This window comes from Puma concolor, chromosome D1 (assembly GCF_028749965.1).
Source record: "Puma concolor isolate L17-30 chromosome D1, mPumCon1.1.hap2, whole genome shotgun sequence".
Lineage (NCBI taxonomy): Eukaryota > Metazoa > Chordata > Mammalia > Carnivora > Felidae > Puma > Puma concolor.
The window spans coordinates 42,766,327-42,778,922 of NC_141676.1; the positions used below are offsets into that span (position 1 = coordinate 42,766,327).

The 12,596-nt window shown below is 46.2% G+C and overlaps 1 protein-coding gene and 1 long non-coding RNA gene across 12 annotated transcripts in view; one reads left to right on the forward strand and one right to left on the reverse strand.

Moving 5' to 3' along the window:
- PLEKHA7 (pleckstrin homology domain containing A7) overlaps positions 1 to 12,596 on the forward strand; it is a 220,065-nt gene that overhangs the window by 75,918 nt on the left and 131,551 nt on the right. The window contains exon 1 of one of the 11 annotated variants that reach the window (XM_086677869.1): positions 3,298 to 3,608. The exons of the other annotated variants lie outside the window; for them this stretch is intronic. Within the exon in view, the coding sequence (XP_086533995.1) occupies positions 3,526 to 3,608 (83 nt within the window). The 5' untranslated portion in view covers positions 3,298 to 3,525. Of the gene's footprint in view, positions 1 to 3,297; positions 3,609 to 12,596 lie in introns of those variants that run through there. 11 annotated transcript variants of the gene reach the window in all.
- On the reverse strand, positions 1,424 to 3,921 carry LOC147576621 (uncharacterized). Its single transcript, XR_015240974.1, has 2 exons — positions 3,236 to 3,921; positions 1,424 to 1,771 (listed from the first exon to the last, which is right to left on the reverse strand). It is a non-coding gene; the product is annotated as an uncharacterized LOC147576621 (long non-coding RNA).

The following is a 12,596-nucleotide window of genomic DNA, read 5'->3' on the forward strand; positions in this document are numbered from 1 at the left end:
TATCGGAGCTTGCAGAGGGGAGGGATATGAAGGGCATAGTCAGAGGCACTCCTCTTAACGTCCAGGCATAGTTTCTTTTTATGTTTTGGAGCACTTTTAACCCACTTATTTTTAAGAAACATTTTATTTTCTGATTAAAAATATGTTTCTTGTCAGATAACTTGGAAAACAGAAAATCCCAAGGAAGGAAATAAAAACCAACTGAAATTCCAATGTTGTTAGTATTTTGGTAGATATCCTTCTGGTCATCTTCTTTCTTTCATACCATGATTAGGTTCTAAACTCAGAGTGTAAGGGAAAAAAAATCTCATAAAGTCAAAATTACTCTAAACCACCATGGACAGCACTTTTTATGCACTCTAAAGTTTGGAAACCACTGCACTAGACTCAAGGAAAGGACAACTAAAAAATCTATATGAAATTAGAAGTCTGGGGGAAAAAATCAGTCTGGCTTTAATATTACTATCAAATCCCTGATGATGAGTGGATGGTGGTGGAGAACTGAACTGCGTTCCTGCCTGCCTCATTTCATTCTGTTTTAATATTAAGCTTTTGTAACATTAAGCTTTTGTGAGTTGTGGGTTCATAGATTTACCTGTGAGGATAATATGCCATAGTAGCATCACATTTAGCTCCAGGGGGTAGGTTCTGAGTCAACAAGTAGGAAAAATGAACACAGTGCAACTCCACCATAGATTCCTGCTCCCTCCATCGCTGCCCCAAAATGCACTTGCATGTGTACATACAATTAGATCATTTGTTTTGTAACCTTTGTTTTGTTTAATTCAGTAAATATTCTATGTATCACTTTTATTTAAGTTTATTTTGAGAGAGTGAGTGTGTGCACATGTATGGGGGAGGGGCAGAAAGAGAGAGAAGAGAGAGACTCCTAAGCAGGCTCCATACTCAGTGCAGAGTCCAACACAGCTCCATCTCACAAACTGGGATAACGATCTGAGCCAAAATCAAGAGTTGGATGCTTAACCAACTAAGCCACCCAGGTACCCCTGTGTGTATCATTTTTAAAGTTGCATATGTAAATGAGAAGGAGTGAAATATGGCCTTTTGTAGCAACGTGGATGGAACTGGAGAGTATTATGCTAAGTGAAATAAGTCATACAGAGAAAGACAGATACCATATGCTTTCACTCTTATGTGGATCCTGAGAAACTTAACAGAGGACCATGGGGGAAGGGATGAAAAAAAATAGGGAGGGAGCCAAACCATAAGAGATTCTTAAAAACTGAGAACAAACTGAGGGTTGATGGTGGGGGGGAGGGAGGGGTGGGTGGGTGATGGGTACTGAGGAGGGCACCTGTTGGGATGAGCACTGGGTGTTGTATGGAAACCAATTTGACAATAAATTTCATATTAAAAAAAAAAACCACTAAAAGTAAAAAAAAAATAAAGTTGCATATGTATATTTAGTGGTAAAGATGTTTATTAACCAGTCTCTTGTACATTTAGTTTATTTCCAATTATTTGCTGTTCTAAAAATGGCGAAGTGAACATCCTTGTGGATAAATCTTTGTGTTCATCCATAATTATGTCTTGAGGATAAATTCTTAGCTGTGGAATTGATGGTTCAAAGGATATGAACATTTTTAAGTCTTTTAATTCATATTGCTAAATTGTCCCCAGGAACATTGTATGCTTCTATCAAAGTGTCTATTTCCCAGCATCACTGGAAATTAACATTCAAGAGTCTTTCACAATATGCCTTCTTTTTTGGATGACCTAGGGCTTCTCTTCATTGTGTGGTCAATTTATCCTGGAAGGAATGAACAAAATGAGGCTAGAGATGAAAAGTGCTGGTGGCCAGGTCTATGTGGGAGGGACAGGGACAGATAACAGGAAAGGGGTAAGCTTAGAGACCATTTCTTTACTCCTGCCTCCAGGTCTTCAGCAGGTATCTAAAGATAGAATATTAATATTTAAAGGGCATGTGTAGTTTTAAAAGCATATTTCATATTATAATTTTAGATTTTGAAAATGATTTGATGTCTTTCATTATAGACACTACAGGACAGGAATGACATTTGTATATCTAAAATGGAGTATGGTTTAAAAAAAATGGAAAAACACTGTCCTAATCCAACACTCATCTTAGAGAAACTGAAACCAGAGAGTAGAGGGATTTCTGTAGAGCTACACAGCAAATTGATGATAGAGTTGAAGCCAGAAGTAAAGGTTGTCAACTGCCTGTTCATAGCTCTTCTGTTGAGTTGGGACATCATGGTTCAGGAGGAGATGAAAAGCAGATATATGGTCCCCTTTGGATAGATGGCCAGGCTTTCTTCCAGAGCCTGTGAGCTGCCCCATACCCCTCCTGGACAAAGACCCAGGTGTCTCTGGCATGGCAGTTCACTTCTGCTTGAACATTTCTGGAGGGAGCTTGCACTTTAATAACCAGGGCTTTTGCCTGAACTTTCCTTCCCCTTGGATAACTTCTAACTTCTCTTCCTGCCTCAGCATCTTGAATGTCACTTCCTCAGGGAAGTCTTTCCTGACTGCCAAGATAGTTTAGGGTCCCTATGTGCATTCTTATAGCACCTCTTACGTTTAACACCTTGTCACAATTATAATTACTTTGCACTGTATTTAACATCTCTCTTCCCGGACTAGACTATATGTTCTACGAGAGTAGGAATGTTGTTTATCTTCTGTTGCTCTTGGCCTAAGCATTAATAAATGCTTGAATGTTTGACTATTTGGATGGATGTTAATGAGTGAATTGGAAGTGTGTGTGGCTGCTGGGCGGTGCTGTTTCCCATTGCCTGCAGAATCAGGAGAGCTGTCCCTCATTGCCAAGGGCGTTGAGAGAGGCGAGAAAGGAGACTCCTTTTTAGGCTGCTAGTATAGAGACAAGCCAGAGGGTATGATCTGCTTTGCTGGGTGCCCCATGGCGGCCTCCTGGGTGATGGGGTCAGCAACCTAATCCAACCAAACATTCTTTCCTGGCTTGTCAGGATCAGCCCCAGCAATTTAGTAGTGGTGGTTGGAGAGGAGCCTCCTCGATTCATTCTGGGGAAGAGAATTCAAGGTCAGGGCTCTCCTTGGCGGGGAGAAAACAGCAACCCGGGTCACCTGCAGCCTGGTCTTCACAGTAGATGGGCACTTGCAGCAACTGCTGTAAGGTCTGCTTGTGGCTGGCTGGGCGCCAGTGCAGCGCCGCTGTTAGGCGGCAGGTCCTGCCCCCTCTGCCGGTTTCCCTCCCCCTCCTCCGTCTCCTTACCACTCCAGCTTGCTGCATCCTCTGCAAGGAGAGGAATGTGCCGCGCTCGGACGCGCCGTCCTGGCGGCGCGGCGGCACTCCGGGCGCGCTCTGGACCGCCGGGGTCCGCCGTCTGGCGCTGCGCCACGTGCTTTGATCCGCGCTGATGTCAAGTGGGTGTGGGCTCTTAGGGAAGGCCCAGGCGAGGACGAGGAGGGCGCGCGATGCGCCGCGGGCGCGCTGAGGCCACAGCGCGCTCCGCCGCGCAGCGCTGCTGACCGGTGGCCGGCCTGGGCTCAAGGAGCGGGCGCATGGAGCGGCGGCGCTGCCCGGCCGGGGACGCATGCCCCGCCGCCCTGGGGGGCTGGTGGGGACCGCCGCGGGGGGCCTGCAGGTGTGTCCTCGCGCTGTAACTTTCGGGGGGCTGCGGGCCGGCAGGCAGCAGGGGCTGCATCGGGGGTTGCTTTTTGTGGCTGGGCGCTGGCGTGACGGGAGCGGGTTCGTCCCCGGCTGGCCATCCGCGTGGGAGGCGCAGCTCGCCGCGGGAGTTTCAGCGAGGGAATTCGTGGGGCGGGCGCCGGGCTAGGGGTTACTCATCGGGAAGGGCGCAGAGGGAGCAGCCTTGTTGTTTTGAGAATTGGGTCTCCAAGTACAGCCTGCGTTCATGGTAACAGGATTAGCTCTCAGCAGACAGCTCTGCTTCCCGAAATCGGCGGTGGTTGGGGGCACTGATCGGTGGGGGTGGGGGGGGGACTGGGCAGAGGCTATCTCTTCTCCCCTTATCTGCCCCCCACCCCCTTCCTGATGGGAGCCAGCTAAGGGGGAGGTAAGGGGGCAGCTTCTTGTCGTTTGACAGGTCTGGTTTCAGACACACCTTCCCGGAGGAATGCGGAGGCTTTGTTACAGGCGTCCGTCCCAGCCCTGAGCCCAGAAGCTTGCGGGCATGGGGCCGGGGCTCCGGTGCCATTACTCATCTTTTATGGCAACACGGGCGGGCTCCCGGGTAGGCAAGTTAATTATTAATGTGTCTAGCTGGAGAGAGGGAATCTGGAGATGAGATTGGTGGGTTGCAGGTTTTTCTTTCCCTTTTTTGGCATTGGCACTCAAGGTTTAAGCCCAAGGTATTGCAGCCAGTTTCCTGAGAAGGATGCTGGTGTTCCCCTAGTGACTGGCACTCTGCGGAAGGGATCCCCTTTCCCTGTCTGTGGGACAGCACCATCACCCCCCACCCCCGCCACCCCCTGGGAGGGCAGAGAGGGACCAACTCTGGGTTTTTATCTACTTTTGAACCAGTCTGTACCTTTCCTCTGCTTTCTGAAAACAAACACACTCCCACCCTTGTCCCAGGGCAGCTTCCTGATGAAGCTTCCAGGCCAGGTGTGTGAGACCTGGGTCTTCCGCTGACCATCTGAAGTTTTCTGGAAAGGGCTGCCCTACCACAGCCCCAGTACCTGAGAATTCTGCACCTGTTCAACAAGTGCCTCTGGGTCTGTTTCAACAATCTGTAGACTGTTGGCCAAGGCAAAAGGGTCTGCCAGGTTGTTATCTGGCCTGTCTATCCCAGTGCCCTCAGTGCCTACTGGAAGGAGGAGGTCAAGGTGGAGAAGAGCTGAGGGCAGAGTGTGACTCTTCCCTCAGATGGTTTCAGTTTCCCTCCCCCTTGGCTGGGGAAAGGTGGATTCTAAAGCTGGTAGTCTCACAAGTGTGCTCTATGTGTGCTGGGCATTTCAGGTGTGCCCCTATTGAGCGGAATGGAAGAACCCACGTTTAAATCAAGGGCTGTGGATGGGGCTTGGCTCTGGGAGAGGTGGGTTGGAGGGGGCCAATTGGAGGCAGGCCTGAGGAGATTTTTGCCCCAGTTGGGGCCTGTGGAGAGTTGCCAAACTCAGTCTTCCAGGCAGCATTGTGCTTTAGAGACCTGAGAAACTGTTTTTCTTGTCAGCTGAGGATAGAGTACTCAGCCTCGTAAACTGAAGGGTTGAGTTAGGGTGAGTAGAAGATGAGCACATCTTGGAAGTTGACACTCGTAGGAGTGCAAGAAGGGCTAGGCTTTCTGGGGACTAGGTGTGGGGAGGGGGATCGCCCTAGGAGAGTGGAAAGTGTCTAAAGGGCCGTGGGTTTACTGGGGGTATGCAGTGCAGGGAGGGAGATTCTAACTCTGGTTGTGGGCTGTGCATGGTGTGAGACATGGTGTGCATGGTCTGAGACAGGCTGCTGCAGTACCCCATATCTCTCCCCTCAATTTTCTATCCCCTACGTTGGTTACTTGGCTTGCTGGATTCACCTTGCCCCTGTCTCTGGTCTCCAGGGTGGGACTGTTCTGATGGCTGCCCAGGGACACATAGTCCCCATCTTATTCCAGCCTTTCAGAGAGGCCGCTGACCCTGCTACCTGGGTCACTGGGGAGTCCATGCCACCTGTCCTTCCACCAGCCGACATACTCAGTGGCACCCTTCCCCCAATATACGTGCTTTTCGAGTGCCACCTTCTCCAGCAGTGCCCTGATCTGCTGCTGATTTGCCGGCACTCTGCAAGTTGAGGGTTTGGAGATGGCCCTGATAAGGAGCAAGTTTTTTCTATCATGGGAAGTCTGCCCATGGATGCCATCTAATGTCTGCTTCCCTTGCAGCCTGCTGGTCATGGCTGAATATTCATTGATAATGGCCTGGCCACTGCCTGGGGAAGCTACTCAAGGTGATACTGTAAAGAGTAGGTGGGTAATACGGTCCCTGGGGCACTGTGAGGTAAATGGGAGATCAAGGGGTTGTGGGGGAAAGTGAAGCAGTTATCTGAAAGGCTGTGGGATTGTGGGGTTAGTAGGCAGGAGCCAGAATCCTCACGGGTTGTAGTTTCAGAGGACTGAGCAGGGCTGGTTTGGAGAGTCCCCTTTGTGTCCTGTTCCTAATGTCTGTGCTGGACACAGCAGGTTGTGGTGAGTTCATCAGTAGCTAAGGCCTCTGTCCTGGGGCCTGACTGCCCCTCCAACCTGGAAAAAGAGCCATTTTGTTTATGTATACCAGCTCCTGGGCTTGTCTTCTCCCTTCCCTCTTAAAGGAGGCATTGAGGCTGATGGTGGCTGTGACTGTTCCTCAGCCCCAGCTATAGCAGGGAGCCTTTTCCTTGGCTGGACAGCAGGGAGAAAGTACCCAGGCTAAGAGAGAGGTGTCCTGAAGATTTGTTCTGAGTCGGATATGATCAAGAGGAAAAACAGAATGAAGACCCTGGTAGCCTTTGCAGTCTTGGTTTGCAAAAGTACAAAATTCCTCCCTAGGTTTTATACTGTCTCTGAAGAGAAAAGAGGCCAGTATTCCAGGCCTGTGCTCTGAGGGTATCCATGAGCAAGGGTTAATTGAGGCAGGTGGTGTTTGATTTCCTTGCTTGTTAAAGAGGGATAAGGATACCTCTCTTCAATACCCTCTGCCCCCCAAGGATAATTGTGAGGATTATGAGATGTTTGTAAAGGATTTAATACAGTGCTTGTTAATTGGTAGCTGTTATTATTTTTTTATTAATTAAAAGTAACTGAAGGATCCTTGGAGCAGCAGCTGAGAGAGTATTATGTAGAAAATGGGAATGTCAAAAATGCCTTTTTTTTTTTTTTTTTTTTTTTTCTGACCCCAGAAGCCATACCCGGGCTCCTAGGGTCAGAAGTGAGACCTGCCCTGGCCTTCACATCAAACCTGTTTTCCAGCCTCAGATCATTCAAAGAGGCCATAGAGACCTGTGAATCCCTGACTACAGGCACAGTTGAACTAGAAAGGTGGCATGCTGAGACTCTTGCTAATGCAGCCATCTCTGGGCCAGCCATGATTATGGAATGTTAGTCCAAAGAGCAACCAGATACCTGGCACTTTTTAGTTATGTCACTCTAGACAAGTCCTCTTATCTCGTTGAGCTAGTGTCCCATGAGAATAGTAAAACCTGCCTCACACAGTTCTTATGACCCAATGGGATCATGTATGCAAAACTGTGATGTGGTATGCAAAGACTTGATAACTTACTGTGTACCAGACACTCTTCTAAGTGCTTTCATGTGTTATCTCATTTAATTTTCACAACGATATATGATGCAGTTAATTATTGATTAGGAAGTTGATGAAGTTGAGCTGTTAGGAATTGTAATTATTGGCTAACCAACCCCCTCTGGAAATCATGCATCTGAAGATCTGTCTCCCACAGTAGGAATAAACCAAAGTTTTTGCAAATGTTTGCACACTACCTTTTTTCCACTGACCTATTCTAACTTCCTAGGCTAATTCTCAATATGTTTCTAAAATGAGTAAAAGAGGTCCTTATTGGTCAATTTGGTTTTTTGGTGTCCCTCTCTTGTCCTCTTTGCTCTTCATCCATAAGCTCTGTGGGGCTCATAGACACATCATCTTCTTGGCTTAAAATGACTTTTAAGTGTCATTTGTGTGGGACTATAACCCTCTTGAGCTCATTCACCTAACGGTCCCTTTTAAGAATGAGATTGCTGGTGGATCAGAGTTGATACTAGGTGTGGTAATGTGAGATATATTAAGGAGATTGTACATTAGCTTACCTCAAAGCTGGGCAACGCTTAGATGCTAAGGGTCAGTTTAATCTCCTTCTGACTGGAGTGTAATTCATATAAACAAACCAAATGTTTGTGGAGAAAGAAGGAAAGGGGTTGCTAGTTTCATTTGACTTTAGGCAAGAGAAATGTTTGGTTTAGAGCCAACCATTAGACTGCAAGTTTTCAACATCTCATCCTTCTTTCTGATGGTTCTAGTTAGCTGTTTTACCTCCTACCTGCTGCTCCAAACTGTATCTGCTAGTGAGCACTCAAGTTTGAAGTTTTATATGTGTTCAGAAAAAGAGAAAGGAAGAAAGAAACACCCTGTGAAAATAAGGGCTCACGGCTGGTGGTGTTTCCAACATGGGTGGTGCTCATTAACAGAGAGTTATGATCACAGCTTCGAATTCATCCTCATTACTTTTGTAGCACATTTATAGGATAAGAAAGAGGCTGTCGCTTTGTGGGTTATTCTGTCTTTTTATGACAAGGATAACATTTATGAGGGTATGACACAAATAAAGGAATAAAGGTCTGGTTAGGAATGAAAAGTAAAAAGCAACTGGTGGCATTCCAGGCATGCTCAGAAGATTCTAGAGCTCTCATTAGCAGAGGTAGGTTTTTTTGTGGCATGGACCTGAGTGTCCCGGCTCCCACAACAGCCTGGTCATGCTGTCAGAGTGGGTATTGTTACTGTCATTTTACTGGAAAGTGGAGTGACTTGCCTGAGGTCAGGTAGCCAGATTTGTAAGGGCAGATACTGGACCTCATGTCTCTGACTCTCTGACCCCGAGGCTAACAACCTCATTTATCCTTGTAATAAGCTTTTTACTATTATGCATACATTTTGGAATATTTAGAATATTACAAAGGAAGATTGAAGGGGGCAGGGAATCATGACCCAAGGACTGAAGACAGCATTGTTTACATTTCAGTGGCTTTCTCAACTTTTTATTTTTATTATTATTATTATTTTTTTTTTTTAGGAAGAGGGAACATTTGTTTTTGTCAGGGAAGATTTGCTTGTCATCTGTACATCTCTGGGAATATTCAGTTTCCTGTCTTGGAGCAGGAGCTCTTTCTGTAAGAGTTGATTCCCTACGTATTCAAGTCGAGTTCTTTCCTTTTGTATACAACACTGCTAGGCACTGTGGGGGAGAAAAAGATGAACAAGGTATTCCTGCCTTCAGAGAGTTTATAATGAAGTGGAGACGCACATGTGCCCTCAGTCAGTTAGTCCGGGCCTGGTGGCGATAGCAAGTGGTGATATTCTCCAGCTATGTTCCCAGTACCCAGACACGTTACTCACAATCCCCAAACAGCCTCAGGGAGGAGGTATTTCCCACTTTACTCATTTTACAACTGTAGAAACTGCAAGGTTAAATGACTTGCCTAAGGTGATAAAACTAACAACCACCCAAGCTGAGATTACAACACCAAGTGCCCTCTCACGAAGAACTGATGTAAGAAGTTCCATTAAGGAGAAGCACAAAGTCAGAGGCGTACAGCCCTTTGTCATTCTCTTTCATCCTTTTCTTCTCTCTGATTTTAAGATGGATGATTCTAATTATATTCCATGGTATTCGTTACCTTTAAAAAAAATTCCCTGCCCAGATTCTTTTGCTTATTCAGACCACTTGATAATAAATCTCAAAATCTTGGAACTGGAAGGAAATGGAAAGGTGGTCTAGACCATTCTCTTTATTTTCTTATTTGGAAGAAACTGAGTCTCAGAGAAGGGAAATTACCTGGGCGCACACAATTTAGTTAAGCCATGTTTTTTCACCAGAGTTTCCCAAAGTGTGAATGCGTATGAGATAATACAGGGGTGAATGTTTTTAATTTTAATAGCTTTGTACATAAGTGTATAATTTTTCATGTGTATTCGAAGAGAAATATAGTTACAACATCAAAATCATTATTTGACAGCTATTGTTGTCTATGTAGTCCATTTAAAGAGAAAAGTGGAGATACAGGTTGGGCAGGGCAGAAATCACAGAGGTGGGCATTGTGTGGATAACTGTGCATATACACCAATTTGTACTTTCCTAGAGGAGTTACTTGCCCTGCCAGCTTTATTATTTCAGAGGCAGGAAAAAGGAGGTCATCTGCTAGTGAAAATATACTACCTGCTAAGCATTTTACCTGTGGGTCAGTATTGGTGGTCTCAGTTGTTGTGTATATTGAGAGAGCTCAGAGAGGCTGACTAATAAGCCCAGGGTAACACAGGATAGATTGGAGAGAAGGGATTCAGATCTCGGCTTGGGTTCCTTCCATCGCCAAATCCTAGCCGCCTGTCATATTCTGTAAAGTGGGTGAACCCTCGACCCAGCCTGCTCCTCTTCTCAGGGATCCTAACATCATTTTGTTTAGGTACCAGGCTCATGTGGAAATACATGTGGTTGGGTTGCTAGGTTGCTACTGTAACCTGCTAATTTAAAGCCTGATTTTGATAGAATTTCAAAGAATGTGCTGTATTTATAATATGTGATATTTATCGAATCTGACTCATGCTGGTAAGAGATAGAACCCTTATCTTGCTGCCTTTTGGCTTCTGTTCACATTGTGATGATGCCATGTGGATTGTGAGCTCTGGGAAGCCATCGACTGTGCCTGTCAGTCTACGCAAAGGGCAATTACCAGATGCTTTTTGAGACTGATTCATCCATACTTTCAGGGTTCAGAGAATTAACTAGTAGATTTTTACCTAGAGTGGAGGTATGGAGATGTAAGTGTGGGCTACTTCCAAGTTAGCTGAAGAAATCTGGAGTTGCAGGTTATGGAGAGAGGGCCCTTTTCGGAGATTTTGACTAGAATGGAGGGACGTGTCAGGCTTTGGGACTTTCCCAAACCAGCTGAGAAGATTCCACTTCTCAGTGGTTTAGGACCAGATGGAGCATAGCCTCTTGCATGAGGCAGGCAGTCACTGCCCATTTGCTGTGTCCTAGATGCTATGATAGTGGGGTAGGCCGAGTGATTCCTTTCCCCACTCCCAAAGATGTCCATGTTCTAATCCCCAGAACCTGGGAATATGTTACCTTAAATGGTAAAAGGGACTTTATAGGTATAATTAAGTGAAGGATCCTGTAATGAGAGATGATTCTGGTTTATCTAGATGGACCCAATGTAATCAGAAGGGTTCTTACAAGAGGGTCCAGGTGAAAGAAGGAAACATGATGAAGGTAACAGGTTGGAGTGATGCAGGGCCATGAGCTGAGGGATGTGGGTGGCCTCTGGGAACTGCAAAAGGTAAGGAATGGATTCTCCCATGGAGGAGGAGTGCAGCTCTCCTGATCAACTTTGACTTTAGCTCAGTGAGACTGATTTTGGACTTCCGACCTCCAGAACTGTATGACCATACATTTGTGTTGTTTTAAGCCATTAATTTGTGATAATTCATTACAGTTGCAATAGGAAACCAATACAGATAGGTGCTGAAGATTGAACAGCGAATATAGCCGCAGTCCCTGCCTTCAGTGTAGTGGGGGAGACAGGCAAGTACACAGCCAATGTGGATAATAGTGGTGAGCATCTGGTAGGGCTGTAAGTCCAGGAATCTATAGGACCTAAACCAGTCTGGGCAGATAAGGGAAGACCTCCTGGATGGACTGATCAGAGGTGCCACTGAAGGAGGGTTGGAATTAGGGCCTGAAGTGGGACAGAGGCTTTATGGGGAGAGAAAAGCGTGTTCAGCATCATCTCAGTAAGACATCAGAAAGCTAGGTGCAAGCTACTGGCCAGGCCTTGCAAAGCTGAAAGCCGGTTGCATCTAAGTTGGTGTGGGCCCTCATGGCCCTGTTTTCAGACAAAGCCTTTTGGACCTTGCATATTAGGGAGATATGCAAGATGGAAGAGTGTTAGTGCTATGCCTTCAGGGTTATGTGAATATCTACCTGCTAGTTCTTTTACATGTATTATCCCATTTAATCCTCATAACAACTGTGCTAAGTAGGGACTGTTATTTTCTTTATGTTGCAATGGAGCAAAATGAGATTTAGATTTTAAGTAATGGGCCCAAGGTCACACAGTTTGTAGGTAGCAGGGTGGAGATTTGAATCTGGGCCTTCAGGCTTCAGAGCCCAAGGTAGAGAGATCTCCTCTGTGGTAGAAAGATCACTGGGCCAGAAATCAGACAACCTGAGTTCTAGTGTTAGCTCTGCTGTGTATTAGACTTAGAACAGGTCAGCCTGCTTTCCAACCTCAATTTTCCCATCTGCAAAAGGGGACAAGAGCCTGACTTCTTCAGAGATGTTGTGAGCATAAGGGAGATTCTCCTTTATGAATACAGGAATATTCATAAATATTCTCATCAGAGTTTCAGACACCCCTAGAGAGGGCCTTGTTAGTGAGCCTCATCTTGCAGTGCTGGGTCATTCTTAAGGGTCATTCTTAAGGGTCATTTGGCCACAGTAGGTCATTAAAGTGTCCACATGGGGGGCGCCTGGGTGGCTTAGTCGGTTGAGCGTCCGACTTCGGCTCAGGTCACGATCTCACTGTCCGTGAGTTCGAGCCCCACGTCGGGCTCTGTGCTGACAGCTCAGAGCCTGGAGCCTGTTGCAGATTCTGTGTCTCCCTCTTTCTCTGCCCCTCTCCCACTCATGCTCTGTCTCTCTCTCTCTCTGTCAAGAAGAAATAAACATTAAAAAAAATTTTTTTTAAGTGTCCACATGGGGCTAGAGTGTTTGCATCCATAGGTAGTGGTAGGAACAGAAAGTGGCCAAGTAGCCGTGAGTGGCCTGTCTCAGCTACCAAGGGTGGGGGTGTAAGACTGCAAGGAAGAAGTGTGTTTTGCATCTTGTTCCCTGCACAGATGCTGATGTTAGAAGTGATTAGGGAAGAAACCTT